This window comes from Bos taurus, chromosome 20 (assembly GCF_002263795.3).
Source record: "Bos taurus isolate L1 Dominette 01449 registration number 42190680 breed Hereford chromosome 20, ARS-UCD2.0, whole genome shotgun sequence".
NCBI classification, from domain to species: Eukaryota; Metazoa; Chordata; class Mammalia; order Artiodactyla; family Bovidae; genus Bos; species Bos taurus.
This window is the reverse complement of record NC_037347.1, coordinates 39,263,361-39,288,931: the sequence shown is the minus strand read 5'-3', so window position 1 is coordinate 39,288,931 and position 25,571 is coordinate 39,263,361. Positions and strand designations below refer to the sequence as shown.

At 42.5% G+C, this 25,571-nt stretch overlaps 1 protein-coding gene across 2 annotated transcripts in view; it reads left to right on the top strand.

Moving 5' to 3' along the window:
* Positions 1-25,571, top strand: part of TTC23L (tetratricopeptide repeat domain 23 like) — a 66,409-nt gene that overhangs the window by 17,290 nt on the left and 23,548 nt on the right. For both annotated transcript variants that reach the window (XM_059878900.1, XM_024981510.2), the window contains exons 5-8: positions 2,325-2,481; positions 3,834-3,959; positions 6,302-6,479; positions 8,641-8,749. In XM_059878900.1, coding sequence (XP_059734883.1) covers positions 2,325-2,481; positions 3,834-3,959; positions 6,302-6,479; positions 8,641-8,749 — 570 coding nt within the window. The remainder of the gene's footprint in view (positions 1-2,324; positions 2,482-3,833; positions 3,960-6,301; positions 6,480-8,640; positions 8,750-25,571) is intronic.

The window sequence follows — 25,571 nt, the reverse complement described above, 5'->3', positions numbered from 1 at the left end:
CCCCACTCCAGTACTCTTGCCTGGAAAATCCCATGGATGGAGGAGCCTGGTGGGCTGCAGTCCATGGGACACGACTGAGTGACTTCACTTATACCTTTCACTTTCATGCATTGGAGAAGGAACCCAGTTTATGGGGTCGCACAGAGTTGGACTTGACTGAAGTGACTTAGCAGTTTGTCAAACTGGTCTTCTCACAGCCTTCCCTAATATTCCAGCACATGTGTGCGCGTGTGCACGCACACACACACACACACACACACACGCACACACACGTTCTGTCTTCATGGCCTCAGGCTGTTTCCTCCTAGTGGAAACCCTTTCTCATTCTTCTCCATCAGTTAGAACCTACCTACTCTTTAGGCAGGAGAAGAGTCCCACTTCCTGCATAAAGACTTTACTAACTCACTGTTGCTCTAAGTGTGGTCCTCAGACAGCCTATATCAGTATCATCTAAGATAGCTGTTATAAATCTGAACCCTTGGTTCTCCCCTTAGAACTTGTGAACCATAACTACTGGAGGCCCAGGACTCTGCACTGTAACAGGCGCTTTCCATGCAATTTGAGGACCCCTGTCATCTGGTAACTTGAGATGTAGCCCTTTCTTTGGCTACAGAGTCTGTTTTTCTCTTCTGTTGAGACCTACAGAAAGGGCATTTCGGAGTATTCTAACAAAGACTTCTTGGCTTCTGGGTCACTTGTAGGTCTTTCAGAGAAACTGTGTTCTCATTGTTGCAATTCATTAAGAAGGACCTGCACATTTGAACATATGAGGGCTTTAGGCTTTAAAAGCAAGTCCTTTTAATCATCTCTAATGCCACCGACTACACTGTGCCGTGAAAGCAGCTGCAAAGGCCAGTGCTGTGTGCTGTGCTTAGTCACTCAGTCATGTCCGACTCTTTGCAACACCATGGACTGTAGCCTGCCAGGATCCTCTGTCCAAGGAGATTCTCCAAGGAAGATTCTCCAAGTACTGGAGTGCGTTGCCATGTCCTCTTCCAGGGGAATCTTCCCGACCCAGGGATAGAACTCAGATCTCCTGCATTACAGGTGGATTCTTTACCATCTGAGTCACCAGGGAATCCTAAGAATACTGGAGTGGGTAGCATATCCCCTCTCCAGGGGATCTTCCTGACCCAGGAATCGAACTGGGGTCTCCTGCATTGCGGGCAGATTCTTTACCAGCTGAGCTATCAGGGAAGCCGCTTATGGGCCAGAAAGAGAGCAAACTGTGGGCTGGGGTGGGAGGGGCAAGTCAAAAGCACAGCGGGCCTCCTTCTGTGGCAGGGTGAATATGTTTCCCAGACCTCGGGTCTGCAGGGAGGAGAGCTGTGCCAGCCATGGGTGGTCCTCAGGAGGGCAGAGGAAAAGCTATCTGTGTTCTCTGCTGGCCTTTCTCTTTTCTCCAGGGTTCCCCTTATCCATCAGAGATCACTGGACATGAGCTGGTGTGGAAGATGAGGAAATAGTTCTGTAACCTGAACACTCCCAAGTCTCCCTCTGTTAACTGGACTAATTCCAGTTCAAATAAGTGGCTCAGGAACACCAGCCTTTAGTTAGAAAACAAGGGGAAACACACTGCATGTTCTGTCTTGTGGGGCGTTGGCATCCCTTTTGTCTTCTTTATCTAGAGAGGGGCCTCACTGTATTAGAAATTAGATCCTGTGTGTGTGTGTGTGTGTGTGTGTGTGTGTGTGTGTGACCAATTAGTATCAACAACGTCATCTTGGACTGAAAAAAAATCCCCAGATGGAAGTAATTGTATTCATAAGCCCCTGTCTTTATAGAATCCCTTTTCCAGCAAGCTCAAAGCATGCATTCTGTGGCATTAACCCAGTTCATTTCTGGACTGTCTCCATGTGTTGGTAAAAGGGCAGCTGCTGTAATTTTGTTGTCATTTCACATGTGGGGGAACGGAGAAGCTCTGTGGGTTGAAAAGGTCACATGGCATTAGCAAGAGATTGAGACTGGGATCCTCAGCTTCCTTTACTGTCTCCATCACTCCATCAGTGATGTCCAGATAGAGTCTGTCGATGAATGCCAGGATGGCTGCATAAGAAACACTTGTGCAGGTAATTTCAAATATAGAGTCCTGGATCCCCTTCCTCTAGAGATCCCAACTCAACAGGTCTAGGGAGGGGGTGGCCAGGAACCTTATTCTTTACAAGCATTCCAGATGATTCTAATGCGCTGCAGTTTGGGGAACCAGTACTAAAGACCATACTGACAAGCATATTGCCCACCTTAGCCCCTCCCAGGAATGCCTTTGACTGAAATGTGCCTTCTTAATGTTATCCTTCTTGCCCTTCACCCTCCAACTCCCCCAGGCCTTCCAGCTCAGGCCAAGAAACATGCCGAGTCCGCCAAGAATGTCCTGCTGACCTGGAAGGGAACCACAACCTCAGACAAGGAGGAAAAGCAAATTCTGGAGACTCTGGTCATGCTCTACTATACTCTGGGAGTGGTCTGCCTCCTGCAGAACCAATATCCTTTCCTTCCCAGCGGGATCTGGGGATCAGGGCCGGGGTCCATCCACGCCAGATGAGTCATCTCACACAGGGTGGAAGGTGGAACCGAGGCCTCATAGCTCTATTCTGACGTCTGAGCCCTCCATGAGCCTCCACTAGGAAAGTCTGTCTTAGAAAGTACAAATGTTCCTCCTGTGTCTATTCATATGAGCTCTGAGTTGAGCCAGGAGGGTTCTCACTGGGGACACACCTCCTGGGCACCTGAAAGTTTTGGGAGCCTGTCTTGAGCTTCGTTGAGCCCTCAAGACAGGCAATGTTAGCAGTAAGGAGGTGGATGATGATGGCAGTGGCCATGTAGGAAGACAGAGGATGGATGGTAATCTGAAGCACTGTCAGAGTAGGCTACACATCCTCATCCCCTGGGGAGCTTTAAGAATGATTGCTATTTGGGTCCCACCCCCGCGAGTTTGATTTAGTAGGCCCTGGGTGCATCTGTTCCCTGAGATTTTTTAAAAGCCCCAGGTTACTTGTAACACACAGCCAAAAACCTCTGATTTAATGTACACTTGATGGTTTAATTTTTCTAAAATGCTGTTGAGAACACTGCCCATGAAGCCGAAGGCCAAGCAAAATAGACCAAAGAAATAGTTTTCCGTATTTCAAGGGAGAACGGTTAAAAATGCCTCTCCTCCAAAAGCTTGTGATTTTGACAGCCTGTGGGTACTATCTCTGCTTTTGAAAACTAAGGGGTCTTTCATGTTCATGAATAATCATAAACCCTCTTTGAGCTCCTCTCTACACATCCCCCCTCTACATTTTTGGTCCTGATATACTCAGCTTGCAAAATCTGATACATTTCCTTCCTCTTTTAAGCCATTCGCCAGAGGGCTATTGAGAATGCGGGAAATGGAAGGATATTGGGAATTAAGGGGATTTTCTTTCCTGCTGTTTGCCTCTCGCCAAAAAGCTGCTCTGCTTGGACTTTCTAAATGACCCAGAAAGTCCCTTTCAGCAAAATTGGTTCCTTTCTTTTGCCATTCACAGAAACCAGCTTGGGAAAAAATGAATAATTGTTGTCACACAGCAGATGCCTCCAAGGAAGTCCCATGTAATTCACGGTTTCCGTTCACTCCCAGTGCTTGCCACCCATCCTAGCCCCGGACCCCTGCAACACCACAAGACACCCAGGGCCCCGTTCCTTTTCCGAAGAATCCTCCCTTCTCGACAACACGTTCAGATGAAAATAGAGGGAAGTGTGTGTTCCCAGATACTGTTACGTTTTCCCAAGGGCCCCTTTTGTTTGCTTACCAACTCTGCCCTGGTCAGTGGGGGCGTTTGTGTACCTGGCACTCTCCTTGACTGTTTCACTGGCAGAGAAGCGTATTTCAACCTGCAGAAGTCAGAGAGAAACATGAAGGAGCTGAGAGAATCCTATAAGGGGGGCACTTGTGGATTACAGGTCTCGGAGAAAGATCTAACAGTCGCTTTGGGCAGGTGAGATCTGGGCTTAGAGAAGCTTGGATTTTCGTGACTTTGTTTTTGTGCAGTCACTAAGCCTTGTCCGACTCTGCAGCCCATGGACTGCAAAGCACCAGGCTCCTCTGTCCTTCACTATCTCCTGGAGTTTGCTCAAATTCATGTCCATCAAATCGGGGATGCCATCCAACCGTCTCGTCCTCTGTCACCCCCTTCTCCTCCTGCCTTCAGTCTTTCCCAGCATCAGGGTCTTTTCCAATGAAGTCACATCTTCACATCAGGCAGCCAAAGTAATGGAGCTTTAGCTTCAGCATCAGTCCTTCCAATGGATATTCATTTTTATGACTAAAGCCCGGAATTACATGATTGTCCTGTACTCGGTATATAAGGGGAGAAAAATATTTACAGCAAAAGAACCAGAGACTCAAATAATAGTAAAAGAGGCTCATATTTACCAAATGCATACACCATGTTCTAAGTTTTCTGTGCTCCTTCCCATTTAATCCTCATAGCCACCCCTGAGATAGCTGGTGCAATTACTTATCTCATTAGAAAGAGGGCAAAGAGACTGAGCTGAGGATAAAGAAACCATCCAAGGAGATAAGCTTTAAGTATTGGATTGGAACTTGGTCTGAACTTACAGACTCTTAGCCCTTCCTTGTGCCGCCTCTCCTACTTACTCTAAAATTACTTCATTTTTTAATTTTTTCTGAATTGCCACCTACTTTTGCCATTAAGTGGTCTTCCCTCATAGTTCAGTTGGTAAAGAATCCATCTGCAATGCAGAAGACCCTGGTTCGATTCCTGGGTTGGGAAGATCCCCTGGAGAAGGGATAGGCTACCCACTCCAGTATTTTGGGGCTTCCCTTGTGACTCAGCTGGTAAAGAATCTGCCTGTAATGCAGGAGACCTGGGTTCAATCCCTGGGTTGGGAAGATCCCCTGGAGACCGGAAAGGCTACTCACTCCAGTATTCTGGCCTGGAGAATTCCATGGACTGTATAGTTCATGGGGTCACAAACAGTCGGAAACGACTGAGCAACTTTCACTTTCATTTTGTCATTAAATATGACAACTTAAATGATAAAGAAGAAACACTTAATGAGAACAATATATTGGAGGTCCTTGAGTTATTCATAGCACATGCATTTTTAAGGAAAGTTGTATTCCATATGGAAACAAAGTTCATGGAATTTGTTCAAGCCAGAATGAGACTTAGCTGTTTTACAGTTAGGGATCCTCTGAGAATCAGAATATTTAGATATGAGAATGGGCCCATCAGAGTATCAGAGGAGAAAAAGAATAATAAAAGGTTTACTGTTCCCTAGATTTTTCAAATATCTTCACATCCTTGAAAACAGTCTGTTTCCAGAACTGTAAGCACTTGGCATGGTAGGGTAGACGATGGAATGGTAAGTAAATGAAATACATGAGTCATACTTGCCTCCTCTAAACAGCTATGAACCTAGTAGTCAAATGGGAAATGGCAGGGAGATGTTGGAATGTCCAGAGTTGAATCAGAAACAATTCTTAAGTCTGCAGGCTAAAGTTAGAGTCCAGTGACTGTCTCCTGCTGACACACAGGGCAGTGACGTAGATTTTTGTGCTTATGTGAAAGATAGCCTTGTTCCTCTTTCAGAATAACTTTGAGTGTATATTTCATTCATCCATTCCACACAGTTGACCTGTTTTGTACACACACTGTTCTAAGTGTTGGAGTGTTTACAAAAGTATAACTACTTTCTCGACACTGTTCTAAGTGCTTTACATGTATACACATCAGGATCATATTTTAAGTACAGTTTTCTAACTGTTTTTTGAACTTAGCACATTTAAAATTTTTCATGTCTGAAGTATTTTATTGTGTGATGTGCCATGATTTATTTAATCATCCCCCTTTTGGTGGGGAGATACTTACATTGTTTTCTCTATCCTGCCTTATTTTTAACTGAGGAAGAATAAACTAAACTAGATCAAACAAAATAAAGGAAAACCCCTGCTTTAGCCTAAAAGAGAAGGAATCAGAGGTAATCAAATTTTATTTTGATTTTAACAAGTCTTTGTTATGGGGTAAATTATCCCATCTTATGAACGGCCGGACACCATTTTTTCCATATGCTTTTTTTATAAAATTAGCCTATCGTGATATATTAATGGGTTTGATAAAATGGTAGTCAGTGAAATCTGGTGGGTAAAATACTGGCTAATAGGAGTGTGTTTACGGCAAGGCTGGACTTGGAGCCACCCACACAGATGATCAGCCTGTGAAGGCCAAATTGTTTGGTTCTTAGAAAGTTCCTTCTGTGTCTGCAGAGCAAGTCACCTCGCTCTGACTTTCCACTCTTGTCTCTTTTCTTCCAGAGCCTCCTTGGCCAACTGCAGGTTAAACCTTGCGCTGGTATACTTTGAAAAGGCAGTTGACAATGTTATTGCCAATAAGGGTGACAGTACGTCAGAGCTGGTCAGTCTTTACCAGGAAATTGCTCAGATCGAGCAGCTGAGGAGGAACCATGAGCAAGCCATCCAGTACTTGCACCAGGTAGGTGGGTTGGCTGAAGTCCAGGCCAGGAGGCTTTGTTTGGCCGCAGGCCTGGTTCCCAGAAGGGAAGAACGGGATGGGATTGATTTGCCTCCAGATCCACACAAGAGACCTTCCTCAAACTCTGGACAAGGAACACAGGCTTATGGCGGGCCTGTCTGCTGTGTGACCTGATTTAACACAGCATTTCCCCTCCTGGCTTCCCTCACCTCTGTCTGTGCCAGGAAGAGGGAGCTGAGGGAAAAAGCCAGAGGGGCAACTGAGTTCACGTCTTTAACAAATGCAAAGGGCTTCTAAAATGAAATTTTATAATATTTTGGTGTAATGCTCTAATTTGTCCTGTAAACTAGTCTAGCTGGTTGAATTTCCAATCTAAGGTTAAACCACCAAGATGGTGTTTTGCTTGGAGGTGACTAATTTGACAGATGCCGAGGGGAAAACGAAACGAGACGTACAAAGGAATGTTGAGTCTATCATAATTTAAATAGTGTAGGGCACTTTATGTATCAGCTACTTAAAACTTTCCTCGAAACTGCTGGTTAAATTCACCTTTTCTCTCCTCAACGGAAAACTGTGCCTATGGCTTCAGGTATCTCCCATGACTGAGATCAGATCGTAGTACTGGATTTCCTATTTTGCAAAAAAAAGTGTACTGCCCTCGAACAGTGCATATGACAGCAGTCTGCTGCTGAAGAAAAGGCGTTTGCCTGCAATCCAGAAAGCCCAGGTTATTGACATCACGATGGAGAGATGTTTAGGAGTGCTGCCCGGAAGACAGGGAGTCCACTACTTACGGAGAAAACCTGGCCGGTGTGTCTGAGACTCCCTTAAAGCAGCAGTCCAGTTTAGAATGAGTAAAACAGTACATAATCAGGGTTTCCCACCCACAACAAAAATAATAGTTCAAATGTATGGAATGCTTTTACCATGTGCATATGAGGCTATATTAGTTCATTTATTTCATGAAATAAGCATATGAAGTAAGCACCATTATTTATTTTTTTAATCTTATTTTAAGCATTAGGAAACTGGAGCACAAAGAACTATAGCTAATTCACTGGAAATTGTATAGCTAACAGGTTGGGGGGGAGGTGGGTGAGCAAGGATTTGAACTCAGAAGATTTGACCCCACAGCCCCTACTCATAACAACTCTGCAATGGATCTTAGCTCTAAAGTGTTGTCTTGAGTGCTGTCTGGAGCTCCTTGAAATACCTCATGGTGTTTGGCCTATGAAGTATGAAGTACAGGTGGCTCTTTTCTTGCTGGTGGGTAGTGAACTGGATACTTCCTGTTTTCTTTCTTTTTCCAAAGTGTTACTCCTTCCATTTTAGTTCAGATAATAAAAGCTGTATTTCTCTAATGCTTATAATGTTTAGTGATACCTAAACACTATATACATATTCATTTAATCTTTACAACTGTTTGTGACAAATACAATTTTTGTCACCCCTGTTTTATATTCAAAGAAATTATAGTGACTTGCCTTATGTTATAGTAAATGGCTGAACTAAGATGGGAACCCAGGCAGCTGGGCTCTAGGATTCACGCTTTACTAGCCTTTTTTTTTGATACTGAACCTTTGAGAGGTTGAGCTAAAGCTATAATTTTGCTTTTGTGATGAAACATAATAAAAAGTAATAATTTTTTGAGAACCTGCCATGTGAAGGGTGCTGTGCCCAGAGCTTTGCACGCATCATCTCATTTAACTTTTCCCAAACCCTAATCAGGGCTTCTCTTGTGACTCAGCTGGTAAAGAATCCGCCTGCAATTCCGGAGACCTGGGTTCAATCCCTGGCTTAGGAAGATCCCCTGGAGAAGGGAAAGGCTACCCACTCCAGTATTCTGGACTGGAGAATTCCATGGACTGTTAGTCCATGGGCTTGAAAAGAGTCAGACACAGCTGAGCGACTTTCACTTTCAAACCCTAATCAATGGAAAGTATATATTCTTTCTACATATGAAGGTAAAATTACTTGCTCAAGAATCACAGAGAGGAAGTAGCAGATCTGGGACTCAAACTCCTCTCACAGGTAGGTAACTCCATGATTAAATAAACATCAGCTGTCAATCAACCAGCACTTCTGTGGGAGCTACTATAAAATCCACAGTGAAACACTGCCATTTAGATACTTATCCTTCTCACGATTTTCTGTATTCTAGGCCCATTCTATCTGTGTCTCTTTGTACACAGAAGTCAGCCCCCAAGCTGCAGAGGCGAGCGCATTACTAGCCAAGGCTTATGCCATGTCTGGAGAGGTACAACACAAGGGTAGGTATAAGAGGTGATTTTGCAGATATTACCATTTCCCTCTCATAGGAGGGATGCACACTGCCAAATGGAATAGGTGTATCTATCAATATGGACAGATGATAAGTAGCTTTTCATGTCTGTGATAGAAAGATAAGACTAGATACCCTTTTGTAGAGTCATTTACACATGGATTTAGACACAATAATATCTCCCCAAATTAGCTGGAACATCAAAACCAGTAAGATCATCTGATTTCTATTTCCTTTATTCCCTTAGAATCTCACCAGAATTTACCTGCATAAAGAGTAGAGAATCCTACATGCAATGAACATGGCCTGAGATCTATCAGTTAATTAGGAAATCCAGTGATAAAAGAGAAACATTGGCTCCTCTCCTCATCCTCCTCCACTCTCAACCTCCTTGACTCTTAGAATGTTTGTAGCAGCTACAATTTTCTTGACTTTTATTCAGAAGTGAGGTACTGGGGGTTCTAGAGGAAAGCTGAGTTATGAACCCATCCTTCAGCAGTAGTCCTTCTCAGGAAGTGCCGTCCTTTTCATTGTGGGTAGCTTTGAGAGAGACTTGGAGGAACTGGTAAGGAAGGACAGTCCCATGCTCACCTGGCTTGATCCAATTAGTGGACACTAATGGATTCAGTGGTTTATCAGGAGGAATTTGAGATTTATAAAAAATATAATTAAAATATTTTTAAATGCTGTGCTTTTAAAAATAATATATTTTTTAAAAATAATCTTTTATGTACTTATAAAAATAATCCATTTTGTTGAACATTATTTGCCAATTATATATATGAGAGAGAAAGGAAAAGTGTGTGTGTGTGTGTGTATGTATGTGTGTCTGATGAGGGGGGATGATATTATTTTCTATTCTTGTATTTCCCTATGTTATTACATAAACTTTTTTTTTTAAGTTTTCAAAAGTTATTTGGATATTTTGAACATTGGTTTCTTTAGCCTGAATGTTCATTGAAGATTCTTATTCTGTGTTTTCTAACTAATTATCTTTCTCCTTTTAAAAATATCCTTGTGTATACTCACAGTATTTGTGCTCTATGTATATATTTGATTTTTTTAAACAGTCTTCATGGTTATTAAGAAATTTAATCTGTTTGTGAACATGTAAAATTTGTTTTTAATGAGAAAAAGTCTATGATTATAGAGTTGGGAGATTCCAAGACTGTCTTATTCTTTTCTTACATACTAATTTTTAACTCAAGAAAATCTTCCACTCCTAGCATCCTCTAAATTCCAGATGGATTAATATTTTTTACATCAGAACTTAAAAATATAAATTAGCCAGAAGAAAGTTCAGTACTAGAATAAAATGTACTAAAATTAAAAATTGGAGAAAAGAAGAATTCTCTGAGCATGCAAAGATACACCTGAAAAGAAGAGACCATTAAGTTTAATTATAAAAAGATCTAAGACTTGTGCCTGTCATGAAAAATCATAAGTAAAGTAAAAAACTCAACCAAGATGAATAGATAATCCAAAGATAGGCCCTAGTTTTGTTTTTTTTTTTTTTTTAAGAGTTTGTAGTTAACTTTCTAAGAAAGAAAGCTCCAAGGGCAGATGATTTCACTGGGTAATTCTACTTAACATCTGAAGAAGAAATAGCACCCATCCTATATAATCTTCTCCAGAAAGTTAAGGAAGAAGAATACTGCCCAACTCATTTTGTGAGGCCAACATCTCCCTGATACCAAAATCAGACAAAGACATTAGAAGAAAAAACAAAACCAAAATAACAAAAATAATAATAGACCGATACCTTTCATGCACATAGATGTAAACAACAACAACAACAACAACATGTATAGCAATATAGAAAAAAGAATAATACACAATGACCAAGTGAGGTTTTTTTCCTTTGAGAATGTTAGGCTGGTTCAGTATTCAAACCTGAATCAATGTATTCTACCATATCAACTAAATCCTAAAAGAAATCAGTCCTGAATATTCACTGGAAGGACTGACGCTGAAGCTGAAGCTCCAGTACTTTGGCCACCTGATGTGGAGAATTGATTCATTGGGAAAGACCCTGATGCTGGGAAAGATTGAAGGCAGGAGGAGAAGGGGATGACAGAGGATGAGATGGTTGGATGGCATCAGTAACTCAGTTTTGAGCAAGCTCCGGGAGTTGGTGACGGACAGGGAAGCCTGGAGTGCTGCAGTCCATGGGATCGCAAAGAGTAGGACACAACTGAACTGAACTGACTGACCATATCAACAATCCGAAGACAAAAAGCACATAATCTTATCAATTGATACAGAAAAAGCATGTGACAAAATTCACTATCCTTTCATGATAGAAAGGGAACTTCCTCAGTCTGATCAAAGGCCTGTACAAAAGGCCTACAGCCAACATCACGTTCATTGGTAAGATTGTATGCTTTTGTCTAAGATCACAAACAAGGACAAGATGTTCACTCACTACTCTTATTCAACATAGTACTGGAAGTGTTAGCCAGTGTAATAGGCAAGAAAAAGACATACAACTTAGAAGAAATAAAATGGTCTCTATTCATCGACAGCATGACTGACCAAGGCATTTACAATTCCAAGGAATTTACAAATCTCTTAGAACCAGCAGGTGAGTTTAAGCTTAGCATGGTCATAGGATATAAGATCAACACACATTTCTATATTAGCAGTGTACAACTGGAAACCAAAATTTTTAAAAATATCATTTATAAGAACCCCACTTCCTAAATGAAACACTTAGGTATAAATCTAGCAAAATATACACAGGATCTGTGTGTTGCAAACTACAAAATCCTGATCAAAGACAGATGACCTAAATAAATGGAGACACATTGTGTTCTTGGATTGGAAGACTCATAGTAGTAAAGACGTCAAAGTGAAAGTCACTCAGTCACGTCCGACTCTTTGCAACCCCATGGACTATACAGTCCATGGAATTCTCCAGGCCAGAATACTGGAGTGGGTGCCTTTTCCTTCTACAGGGGATCTTCCCAACCCAGGGATCAAACCCAGGTCTCCCTCATTGCAGGCGGATTCTTTACCGGCTAAGCTACAAGGGAAGCCCAAGAACACTGGAGTGGGTAGCCTATCCCTTCTCTAGCAGATCTTCCCGAACCAGGAATTGAACCGGGGTCTCCTGCATTGCAGGCAAATTCTTTACTAACTGAGCTATCAGGGAAGCCTGTCAAGTTTTCCCAAATCAGTTTATGAATTTAACTCAATTACAATCAAAATTCCAGTGGATTTTTTTTCTTTTGGGTGGGCTCAACAGCTTGTGAGATCTAATTCCCCTACCAGGGATTGAACCTGGGCCCTCAGCAGTGAAAGCACTGAGTTCTAACCACTGGGCAACCAGGGAATTCCCAGGAACTTTTGTAAATATAGATAAGCTGACTGCAAAATTTATATAGAAAAGCAAAGAAACTAAGAAGCTAAAACAATTTTTAAAAATAATACAGTTAGAATCATACTGCTTGATTTTAAGATTTACTCCATCAATAGAGTGGTATTGGTAAAGGGACAGACAGAAATCAGAATCATTGGAACATAAGGAAAGCCCAGAAATAGACTTAATTAATTAATGGCCAATTAATTTTTGACAAAGGTACAAAAGTAATTCAGGGTGCAAGTGATAGTCTCTTCAACAGATGGTATTGGAACAATTGGTATCCAAGTGTCCCCCAAAACGTCAAACACTTTCATATTGTACATAAGCATTAACTCAAAATGAATCACTGTCCTAAATATAAGAACTAAAATTTGTATTTACTTTACAATAATCAATAAATAGTATAAAACAGCAAAGATACCAATTTTCTTCTATCAAATTGTCAGCATCTTTAAAAAGATAACCTTTTAGCATTGAAGAGAGCAATTTGATTACAAACTCCTTGAAGGACAGTTAGGCAGGATATTATACATCTTAGAGCTATATATATATATATTGAACTATAAGGCAATCAACTTTTCAACCGTACTGTGTGAAAGTTTCAAAAATTTAAAATTATCTGTCATTTTCCAGATAGGTAAACAGGTCTGCTCAGTCATAGCTGGTGGGAGTGATAGTGTAATTGATATGAAATTGTGTTGGTGGTTTAGTCGCTAAGTCAAGTCTGATTCTTGTGACCCCATGGACTGTGGCCCACCAGGCTCCTCTGTCCATGTGATTTCCCAGGCAAGAATACTGGAATGAGTTGCCATTTCCTTCTCCAGGGGATCTTCCCGACTCAGGGATAGTCTTGTGTCTCTTGTGTCTCCTGCACTGCAGGCAGATTCTTTACTGCTGAGCCACCAGGGAAACATTGTTATTAAATTCAGTTCAGTAGCTCAGTCCTGTCTGACTCTTTGCTACTCCATGGACTGCAGCACGCCAGGCCTCCCTGTCCATCACCAAACTCCCAGAGTTTACTCAAACTCATGTCCATTGAGTTGGTGATGCCATCCAGCCATCTCATCTTCTGTCATTCCCCTCTCCTTCTGCCTTCAATCTTTCCCAGCATCAGGGTCTTTTCAAATGAGTCAGTTCTTCGCATCATGTGGCCAAAGTATTGGCGTTTCAGCTTCAGCATCAGTCCTTCCAATGAATACTCAGGACTGATTTACCTAGGATGGACTGGTTGGATTGTCTTGCAGTCCAAGGGACTCTCAAGGGTCTTCTCCAACACCACAGTTCAAAAGCATCAATTCTTTGGCACTTGGCTTTCTTTATAGTCCAACTCTCACATCCATACATAACTACTGGAAAAATCATATCTTTGACTGGACAGACCTTTGTTGGCAAAATAATGTCTCTTGCTATCTAGGTTGGTCATAACTTTTCTTCCAAGGAGAAAGTGTCTTTTAATTTTGTGGCTACAGTCACCATCTGCAATGATTTTGGGGCCCCCCAAAATAAAGTCTGTCACTGTTTCCACCATTTCCCCACCTATTTGCCATGAAGTGATGGGGCCAGATGCCATGATCTTAGTTTTCTGAATGTTGAGCTTTAAGCCACATTTTTCACTCTCCTCTTTCACTTTCATCAAGAGGCTCTTTAGTTCTTCACTTTCTGCTAAGTGTGGTATCATCTGCATATCTGAGGTTATTGATATTTCTCCCAGCAATCTTGATTCCAGCTTGTGCTTCATCCAGTCTAGCTTTTCTCATGATGTAATCTGCAGGTAAGTTAAATAATCAGGGTGACAATATACAGCCTTGACGTACTCCTTTCCCTATTTGAAACCAGTCTGTTGTTCCATGTCCAGTTCTAACTGTTGCTTCTTGTCTCAGGAGGCAGGTCAGGTGGTCTGGTATTCCCAGCTCTTTAAGAATTTTCCACAGTTTGCTGTGATCCACACAGTCAAAGGCTTTGGCATAGTCAATAAAGCAGCAGTAGATGTTTTTCTGGAACTCTCTTGCTTTTTTGATGATCCAGCGGATGTTGGCAATTTGATCTCTGGTTCCTCTGCCTTTCCTAAATCCAGCTTGAATATTTGGAAGTTCATGGTTCACGTACTGTTGAAGCCTGGCTTGGAGAACTTTGAGCATTACTTTACTAGTGTGTGAGATGAGTGCAATTGTGTGGTAGTTTGAACATTCTTTGTCATTGCCTGGCTTTGGGATTGGAACGAAAACTGATGTTTTCCAGTCCTGTGGCCACTGCTGAGTTTTCCAAATTAGTTGGCATATTGAGTGCAGCACTTTCACAGCATCATCTTTTAGGATTTGAAATATTCTATCACCTCCACTAGCTTTGTTCATAGTAATGCTTCCTAAGGCCCACTAGACTTCTTATTCCAGAATGTCTGGCTCTAGGTGATTCATTACACCATTGTGATTATCTGGGTCATGAAGATCTTTTTTGTATAGTTATTCTGTGTATTCTTGCCACCTCTTCTTAATATCTTTTGCTTCTGTTAGGTACATACCATTTCTGTCCTTTATTGTGCCTATCTTTGCGTGAAGTGTTCCCTTGGTATCTCTTAATTTTCTTGAAGAGATCTGTAGTCTTTCCCATTCTTTTTTTCCCCTCTATTTCTTAGCATTGATCACTGAGGAAGGCTTTCTTATCTCTCCTTCCTCTTCTTTGAAACTCTGCATTCAAATGGGTATATCTTTCCTTTTCTCCTTGGCCTTTAGCTTCTCTTCTTTTCACAGCTATTTGTAAGGTCTCCTCAGACAACTGTTTTTCCTTTTTGTATTTCTTTTTCTTGGTGATGGTTTTGACTACTGCTTCCTGTACAATGTTATGAACCTCCATCCATAGTTCTTCAGACACTGTGTCTATCAGATCTCATCCCTTGAATCTGTTTGTCACTTCTACTATATAATTGTAAGGGATTTGATTAAGGTCATACCTGAATGGTCTAGTGGTTTTCCGTACTTTCTTCAATTTAAGTCTGAATTTGGCAATAAGGAGTTCATGATCTGAGCCACAGTCAGCTCCCGGTCTTGTTTTGCTGACTGTATAGAGCTTCTCCATCTTGGGCTGCAAAGAATATAATCAATCTGATTTGAAATTAAGGGACCAATTTGATATATATAATAAAATTGAAAAGGAAACATGTATAAGGATTTCACTCTGGCACTATTTGTAACTGTGAAATATTATAAGGAAAATTTGGTATGTTAGTTATATAGAATTTTGTAGTATTTAAAAGGGCTACAGTTGACCAGTGGTTAGGATCCCAGGTTTTCACTGCCATGGCCTGGAATCAGTCCCTGGTCAGGGGACTGAGATCTTGCAATTATCAAAGTATGACCAAAATTAAATAAAAGGGCTAGATTTTACAAATAAAGAAAAGGTTAATTTTTAGAAAGCAGCATTAAGGGACTTCCCTAGTGGTCCAGTGGTTAAGAATCCATCTCCCAATGCAGGGAACACAGGTTTGATCCCTGCTCTGAGAAGATCCCACAGGCCACAAGGCAACTAAACCGATGAGCCACAACTACTGAGCCATTGCTCCAGAGTCCGTAGGCCACAACTACTAAGCCTGCAAACCTAGATGGTGTGCTCTGCCACAAGGAGAGAAGCCACTGAAATGGGAAGCCCACACACCACAACTCAAGAATATTCCCTGCTTGCTGCAACTAGAGAAAAGCCCACACACAGCAACAAAGGGCCAGTACAGTCAAAAATAAACTAATAAATATTAAAAAAGCATTAAGGAAAAAACAACTTGCACTTTTAGGACACAGAAAGCAAATGTGATGGTTTAGTTGCTAAGTAGTGTCTGACTCTTTGCAACCCCATGGACTTTAGCCTGTCAGGCTCCTCTGTCCATGGGATTTTCCAGGCAAGAATACGGGAGTGGGTTGCCATTTCCTTCTCCAGGGGATCTTCTGGACCCAGGAACTGAACCCAGGTCTCCTGCATTGCAGGCAGATTATTTACCAACTGAGCTAGGAGGTAAGCCCTATAGTTATATTTATATAAAGATGAAAAATGAACTGCAGAGTAAGAAAAACTGCATCAAAATATAAACAGAGGTAGAGACTTCTGGCTGTGGCTTTGTGAAGAGTTCGTATAATCTCTTAACATACATAGCATACACACACACACACACACACACACAAACTGAATAAAATGATTAAAAAAGTACCCATTTCAGGACACTGTAAATAGACAAGCAGATAACAAATTGCAGGTCATTCTCAAATCTGTTAGAGCTTTAGGTAAAGAGTGAGTCTTTTTGGCGTCTTGCCTGGGGCTGCTCCCACCCATCCACAGCCCCAGCTCAGTCCTTGAAGAACACAATTTTATCAACATGAGGCTAGCCGAGAAAACCAGCACCTTTGCTGGCAGAGGAGGCTAGTGACTCGTTTAAAGCATGGGATAAAAGCCTACAGATTTATCAGATAAAAGTGGCCAGCATAGTAGGAAATGAATTGGGGAATGCCTGGTAATTGTTAGCCTGAATATGCTGTACTGGTTGGTGTCAGTAGCAGGCCAGTCATCAATTTTAACTGAAAGAACCTTGAAATGAGAGAGCCATAAAAAGGCTAAATAAGCTCTTCCAACATCTCTGGCCATCTGGGAAACCACATACACATGCAGGGGACACTGGAGGGTCCAGCAAAAAGCAACCAAAGGAGACTTGAAATGTGGTAGAGCTTTTGAACGCACTCCCCAATCTGCATACAGATCGCTCAACAGAGGATGAAAGACATAGCATCTGGAGGCATTTGAGCACAACCTCTTCCCAAGTCAGTGGGTCAACACTAGCTGGGCAGACACAGGGGTCACCCCCAGGAGCCCAGACTAAAAATTAAAGTAAGCATTGAAACCTGAGCAAAGACTTTCAGTATTCGGTCCACTGTGTAGGAACTTGGAAATCATCAATCCATTCTAACAATATAGAAGCTGATCACACTGAAAAATCACTAACTCTTCTTTGATCTGTCAGAGAAGTAAGGTCATGGGTCACAAGTCAACTGATGCCTCTGAAACTGGAGAAACAGGTGAATACAGAGAATCACAGTTTACCAGAACAGATCACCATCTTGACAGGAAGCAGTACTGGGGTTAAGAAAACCTGAACTGTAGTTGATGAATTTCTGGAAGCTCAGTGTGGGCAAAATTTTTAAATTTTTAATTAAAAATTAGGAGAGTTAAAAATTTCAAGGTTACTCAATCATAGGGGATCCCCCACACTTTATATTTTTATCTCCAGGAACTTTATCAGGTTTTTCAAAGTGAATATTGGAGAAAAATACCCCTTGCTTGCAGCAGGGAGGGGCAGAAAATGGCCATTTAAAAAATATACCAGAGCATTCTGCTTAACAAGGCCTGCCTTCAAGAGAAACTTTTTTTTTAAGTAGACCATAAATATTGTTGTTGTTTTTTTTTTTTCCTGGAGCCTAACCAACCTGAGAAGATGGAGATACCCAACTTTAGCCTCTTCCATGCTATCCCATCTGAGGGAGAGGGGAACTGAGGATTACTTGAAGAGTTCACAGTCCAGAGGCATGGGCTCACCAAATCACAGGATTATACAATGCTTCCCTTCCCCCAACACCTTACTACCACATTACTAAAGGCCTCTTTGGAGCAGTTCCTTTTATACAATACATCATGCCCAACTATCAGGAAGAAATATAAGGCATATTAAAAGTCAAAGACCATAATTTAAAGAGACAGAACAAGCATCAGTATCTTACTTATTTAGAAATGGAAAATGAAGTGGCTCAGTTGTGTCCAACTCTTTGCAACCCATGGACTGTACTGCCAGGCTCCTCTGCCCATGGATTTTCCAGGCAAGAATACTGGAGTAGGTTGCCATTTCCTTCTCCAGGGGATCTTCCCGACCAAAGGATCGAACCTGGATCTCCCGCACTGCAGGGAGACTCTTTACCATCTGAGCCACTGAAATTATCAGACTGAGAATCTGAAACAACTATGTGATGTCCAAGGGCAGAAGATGGATTTCTCAGCTCAAAATAGAGAATACACCCTTCTGCTGCCTTTTTTTGGCGTGTGGGGAGGGTGTCTGTTATTGGTCTATCTGGACCCTCAAGGACTGGGCGATGTCTATCCATACTGGAGAGGGTGGAACTTCTTTACTCAGTCGACTGATTCAGATGCTCATCTCTCCTGGAGACACCCTCACAGACACACTCAGAAATAATTTTCTGCCAGCTGTTTGGGCATCCTTAAGCCCAGTCAAGCTGACACAAAAGTCACCATCATAAATCCACTCCTCATCAACTTGATATCTATACACATCTCCTTAATCCTCAAATGAAGACAATAACAAGGTCATCATTCTACCTGACATGATACAGCTCTCCTGGTTACAACTGAAAAGACACTAATCCCTTCCCCAGAAGAGGAGGTGAAGTCCTCCAGGATGTTGACTAGCCTTGTGGTATCACATAACTGGAAAGCTATGATGTACATTTGATGATCCTTAAAGGCTGATATAAAGCTAATACATCTTATGTTACATGATAAGAAAATAAAATAATAAAACAAAGATATTTGCTTAATATGAATATGTATATACACACACATACACAAATGTATTTATAAAATAAGGAGGAAATTCTCATTACAATTACAGTCCTCATTTCTGTAACTGTGTGGTCATGGCTGGTATTTATAACTATCTTTTTCTACTACCCAATCTATATCCCTTTTGTCTTCAAGAAGCACCTCAGCTGGTAATGATTCTTTATTTAGTAAAGTGGCCCAAACCTTCTGGCCTGGATTAGGATGTTGTAGTTTTTCATTGATCTTAATCACAGGGCACAGTACTACTAAGAGAAGCCCTAAGGGACCTGGTGTATTCCAGACAGACTCTCCTGACCTCCACTGTGGAGTAGTACTCGTTTCCCCTGAGGGATCAGGAGCAATGACCCCAGTCAGCACAATAACTCCTTTCCCTGTCTTTTGATTCAAAGGCATGAGGAACCCAAATAACCAGGAGGCGGTCTCAACTTCCAGTTCAGTGGAATCATTGTATCTCCTAATGCATTCATCTCTCTAGAACTAAGACCTTTAGACCAGCAGAACACACAGTTATGGTAAAAGGAAGCAAAAATTTTGTTAGTGGGTCATAGGGATAAAGATGAGTGATGGTACTCACATTTCAATCCCTTGATTCCTAGATCTGTGAATCCTGACTATTGGAGAAACAGCACCATATACTGGATGCTGATTCAAAGAATATACAGCCTTCTGGAGAAGCTTGACCCAACCTTGCAAAGTATTGCCACCTAGCTGACACTGTAACAGAGTCTTCAAAAGACATCCCACTATTTTATCAAGCTAGCTGCTTTAGGATGGTGGGCAACCATCCTAAGGGCTTCCCTGAAGGCTCAGTTGGTAAAGAATCCAGCTGCAATGCAAGAGACACTGGTTAGATGCCTGGGTTGGGAAGATCTGCTGGAGAAGGGATAGGCTACCCACTCCAGTGTTCTTGGGCTTCCCTTGTAGCTCAGCTGGTAAAGAATCCACCAGCAATGTGGGAGACCTGGGTTCGATCCCTGGATTGGGAAGATCCCCTGGAGAAGGGAATGGCTACCCACTCCAGTATTCTGGCCTGGATAATTCCATGGGCTGTATAATCCATGGGGTCACAAAGAATCAGATACAACTGAGTGACTTTCACTAACTATGCTAAAGTAGTGAATTCCACGAGCCTGGGTCCATTGCCATGGACTTCCTTTGCTGTGAAGTGATTCCTTTGCTGTGAAATGATTTCCTTGATATGAAGCAATATTGTGTGGAATATCATGATGGTGAATAAGGCATTCTCTAAGTCCCCAGATGGTAGTTTTGGCAGAAGCACTGAATGCAGGAAATGCAAATCTGCATCCAGAGTAAGGGTCTGTTTCAGTAAGGACAAAACACTGGCCCTTCCCTGATGGGAGTAGTTCAAAGTAACCAGCCTGCTACCAGGTAAATGACTGGTCACCTGGGAAATGGTGCATTTTGGGCATTCAGCATTGGTTCCAGGTGGTGCAGCAGTAAAGAATCCACCTGCCAGTGCAGAGATGTGGCTTTGATCCCTGGGTCAAGAAGATCTCCTGGAGAAGGAAATGACAACCCACTCCAGTATTCTTGCCTGGAAAGTTTCATGGACAGAGGAGCCTGGCTTGCTACAGACCATGGCGTTGCAAAGAGTCAGACATGACTGACCATGTACGCACATCGTATCACTCTGTCCTGGCATCCTGGGCACTCAGCAGTGGCCATGATCTAGTTGTCCTTGGTGAGTGGAGTCCATGGTATTGAGCCCACTCCTGGTACCAAAATCAATGTTAGGTTCTCCAGAGAAGCATAACCAGCAGTACATATAGACAGAGGTATATAAGAGGAGCTTTATTATAGAAACTGGCTCATATGTAGTTACAGAGGATGAGAAGTACCACAATCTGCCATGTATAAGCTGAAGAGCCAGGAAAGCTGATGGCATAATTTAGTCTGAGTTTGAAGGCCTGACAACCAGGGGAGCTAATGGTGTAAATCCCAATATGAGGACAAAGACCTGAGAACTGGGGGATGTGGGGACCTCTGATGTAAGTCTTGGAAATGAAAGGCTCAAAGGGCTGGAGTAGATGGATTTCACAGTTCAAGAAAAGAAAGTGAGACTCACCCTTTGCCCTTTTTGATTGTATTCAGACCCTCAATAGATTTGATTACCGTGATAATGAATGGTTTGCCTTGGAAATGAACAGAGATCATTCTGTCCGTTTTGAGATTGCATTCAAGTACTGCATTGCAGACTCTTTTCTTGACTATGATGGCTTCTCCATTTCTTCTAAGGAATTCCTGCCCACAGTAGTAGATATAATGGTCATTTGAGTTAAATTCACCCATTCCAGTCCATCTTAGTTCGCTGATTCCTAGAATGTCGATGTTCACTCTTGCCATCTCCTGTTTGACCACTTCCAATTTGCCTTAATTCATGGACCTAACATTCCAGGTTCCTATGCAATATTGCTCTTTACAGCATCAGACCTTGCTTCTATCACCAGTCCCATCCACAACTGGTGTTGTTTTTGCTTTGGCTCCATCCCTTCATTCTTTCTGGAGTTATTTCTCCACTGATCTCCAGTAGCATATTGCGCACCTACTGACCTGGGGAGTTCATCTCTCAATGTCCTATCTTTTTGCCTTTTCATACTCTTCATGGGGTTCTCAAGGCAAGAATACTGAAGTGGTTTGCCATTCCCTTCTCTAGTGGACCACATTCTGTCAGACCTCTCCACTGTGACCCATCCATCTTGGGTGGCCCCACATGGCATGCCTTAGTTTCACTGAGCTATACAAGGCTGTGGTCCACGTGATCAGATTGGCTAGTTGTCTGTGATTGTGGTTTCAGTCTGTCTGCCATCTGATGCCCTCTCTCAGCACCTACCGTCTTACTTGGGTTTCTATTACCTTGGATGTGAGGTATCAAGCTGGTTTTAGAAAAAAACAGAGGAACCAGAGATCAAATTGCCAACATCTGCTCAGTTCAGTTCAGGTCAGTCACTCAGTCTTGTCCGACTCTTTGAGACCCCATGAATCACAGCACGCCAGGCCTCCCTGTCCCTCACCAACTCCCAGAGTTCACTAAGACTCACGTCCATCGAGTCAGTGATGCCATCCAGCCATCTCATCCTCTGTCATGCCCTTCTCCTCCTGCCCCCAATCCCTCCCAGCATCACAGTCTTTTCCAATGAGTCAACTCTTCGCATGAGGTGGCCAAAGTACTGGAGTTTCAGCTTTAGCATCTTTCCTTCCAAAGAAATCCCAGGGCTGATCTCCTTCAGAATGGACTGGTTGGATCTCCTTGCAGTCCAAGGGACTCTCAAGAGTCTTCTCCAACACCACAGTTCAAAAGCATCAATTCTTCGGCGCTCAGCCTTCTTCACAGTCCAACTCTCACATTCATACATGACCACTGGAAAAACCATAGCCTTGACTAGACAGAACTTTGTTGGCAAAGTAATGTCTCTGCTTTTGAATATGCTATCTAGGTTGGTCATAACTTTCCTTCCAAGGAGTAAGCGTCTTTTAATTTCATGGCTGCAGTCACCATCCGCAGTGATTTTGGAGCCCAAAAAATTAAAGTCTGACACTGTTTCCACTGTTTCCCCATCTGTTTCCCATGAAGTGGTGGGACCAGATGCCATGATCTTCGTTTTCTTAATGTTGAGCTTTAAGCCAACTTTTTCACTCTCCACTTTCACTTTCATCAAGAGGCTTTTTAGTTCCTCTTCAATTTCTGCCTTAAGGATGGTGTCATCTGCATATCTGAGGTTATTGATATTCCTCCCGGCAATCTTGATTCCAGCTTGTGCTTCTTCCAGTCCAGCATTTCTCATGATGTACTCTGCATATAGGTTAAATAAGCAGGGTGACAATATACAGCCTTGACATACTCCTTTTCCTATTTGCAACCAGTCTGTTGTTCCACGTCCAGTTCTAACTGTTGCTTCCGACCTGCATACAGATTTCTCAAGAGGCAGGTCAGGTGGTGTGGTATTCCCATCTCTTTCAGAATTTTCCACAGTTTATTGTGATCCACACAGTCAAAGGCTTTGGCATAGTCAATAAAGCAGAAATAGATGTTTTTCTGGAACTCTCTTGCTTTTTCCATGATCCAATGGATGTTGGCAATTTGATCTCTGGTTCCTCTCCCTTTTCTGAAACCAGCTTGAACATCAGGAAGTTCACGATTCACATATTGCTGAAGCATGGCTGGATCATCAAAAAAGCAAGAGAGTTCCAGAAAAACATCTACTTCTGCTTTATTGACTATGCTAAAGCCTTTGACTGTGTGAATCACAGCAAACTGTGGAAAATTCTTAAAGAGATGGGAATACCAGACCACCTGACCTGCCTCCTGAGACAAGAAGCATCGGTTAGAACTGGACATGGAACAGACTGGTTCCAAATAGGAAAAGGAGTACGTCAAGGCTGTATACTGTCACCCTGCTAATTTAACTTATATGCAGAGTACATCATGAGAAACGCTGGGCTGGAGGAAGCACAAGTTGGAATCAAGATTGTGGGGAGAAATATCAATAACTTCAGATATGCAGATGACACCACCCTTATGGCAGAAAGTGAAGAAGAACTAAAGAGCCTCTTGATGAAAGTGAAAGAGGAGAGTGAAAAAGTTGGCTTAAAGCTCAACATTCAGAAAATTAAGATCATGGCATCTGGCCCCATCACTTCATGGCAAATAGGTGGGGAAACAGTGGCTGACTTTATTTTGCTGGGCTCCAAAATCACTGCAGATGGTGACTGCAGCCATGAAATTAAAAGACGCTTGCTCCTTGGAAGGAAAGTTATGACCAACCTAGACAGCATATTCAAAAGCAGAGACATTACTTTGCCAACAAAAGTCCATCTAGTCAAAGCTATGGTTTTTCCAGTGGTCATGTATGGATGTGAGAGTTGGACTATAAAGAAAGCTGAGTGCCAAAGAATTGATGCTTTTGAAGTGTGGTGTTGGAGAAGACTCTTGAGAGTCCCTTGGACTGCAAGAAGATCCAACCAGTCCATCCTAAAGGAGATCAGTCCTGGGTGTTCATTGGCGGGACTGATTTTGAAGCTGAAACTCCAATCCTTTGGCCACCTGATGTGAAGAGCTGACTCATTTGAAAAGACTCTGATGCTGGGAAAGATTGAGGTCAGGAGGAGAAGGGGATGACAGAGGATGAGATGGTTGGATGGCATCACCGACACAATGGACATAGGTTTGGGTGGACTCTGGGAGTTGGTGATGGAATGGGAGGCCTGGCGTACTGGGGTTCATGGGGTCGCAAGGAGTCGGACACGACTGAGTGTCTGAACTAAGCTGAACAATAGATTTGATAATTCTTGTCTGTGTTGATAAGTAAAAGTGAAAGTCGCTCAGTCATGTCCAACACTTTGTGACCCCATGGACTGTATAGTTGATGGAATTCTCCAGGCCAGAATACTGAAATGGGTAGTCATTCCCTTCTCCAGGGGATCTTCCCAACCCATGGATCAAACCCAGGTCTCCCTCATTGCAGGTGGCTTCTTTACTAGCTGAGCCACCAGGTAAGCCCAAGAATACTGGAGTGGGTAGCCTATCCCTTCTCCAGCAGATCTTCCCAACCCAGGAGTCAAACTGGAGTCTCCTGCATTGCAGGTGGATACTTTACCAGCTGAGTTACCAGGGAAGCCCATGTTAATAAGGGTAGCTCTTTATTTACTGTACTGATTTAGATGCTAGTGTCTTCCAGAAATACCTTCACAGACACACCAGAAATTATTATTTACCAGCTTATCTGGGATCCCTTAGCCCAGTCAAGTTGACACATAAAATTAACCATCAGATCAGATCAGATCAGATCAGTCGCTCAGTCGTGTCCGACTTTTTGCGACCCCATGAATCGCAGCACGCCAGGCCTCCCTGTTCCTCACCAACTCCCGGAGTTCACTCAGACTCACGTCCATCGAGTCAGTGATGCCATCCAGCCATCTCATCCTCTGTCTTCCCCTTCTCCTCCTGCCCCCAATCCCTCCCAGCATCACAGTCTTTTCCAATGAGTCAACTCTTCGCATGAGGTGGCCAAAGTACTGGAGTTTCAGCTTTAGCATCTTTCCTTCCAAAGAAATCCCAGGGCTGATCTCCTTCAGAATGGACTGGTTGGATCTCCTTGCAGTCCAAGGGACTCTCAAGAGTCTTCTCCAACACCACAGTTCAAAAGCATCAATTCTTCGGCGCTCAGCCTTCTTCACAGTCCAACTCTCACATCCATACATGACCACTGGAAAAACCATAGCCTTGACTAGACAGAACTTTGTTGGCAAAGTAATGTCTCTGCTTTTGAATATGCTGTCTAGGTTGGTCATAACTTTCCTTCCAAGGAGTAAGCGTCTTTTAATTTCATGGCTGCAGTCACCATCCGCAGTGATTTTGGAGCCCAAAAAATTAAAGTCTGACACTGTTTCCACTGTTTCCCCATCTGTTTCCCATGAAGTGGTGGGACCAGATGCCATGATCTTCGTTTTCTTAATGTTGAGCTTTAAGCCAACTTTTTCACTCTCCACTTTCACCTTCATCAAGAGGCTTTTTAGTTCCTCTTCACTTTCTGTCATAAGGGTGGTGTCATCTGCATATCTGAGGTTATTGATATTCTCCCGGCATTCTTGATTCCAGCTTGTGCTTCTTCCAGTCCAGCATTTCTCATGATGTACTCTGCATATAGGTTAAATAAGCAGGGTGACAATATACAGCCTTGACATACTCCTTTTCCAATTTGGAACCCGTCTGTTGTTCCATGTCCAGTTCTAACTGTTGCTTCCTGACCTGCGTACAGATTTCTCAAGAGGCAGATCAGGTGGTCTGGTATTCCCATCTCTTTCAGAATTTTCCACAGTTTATTGT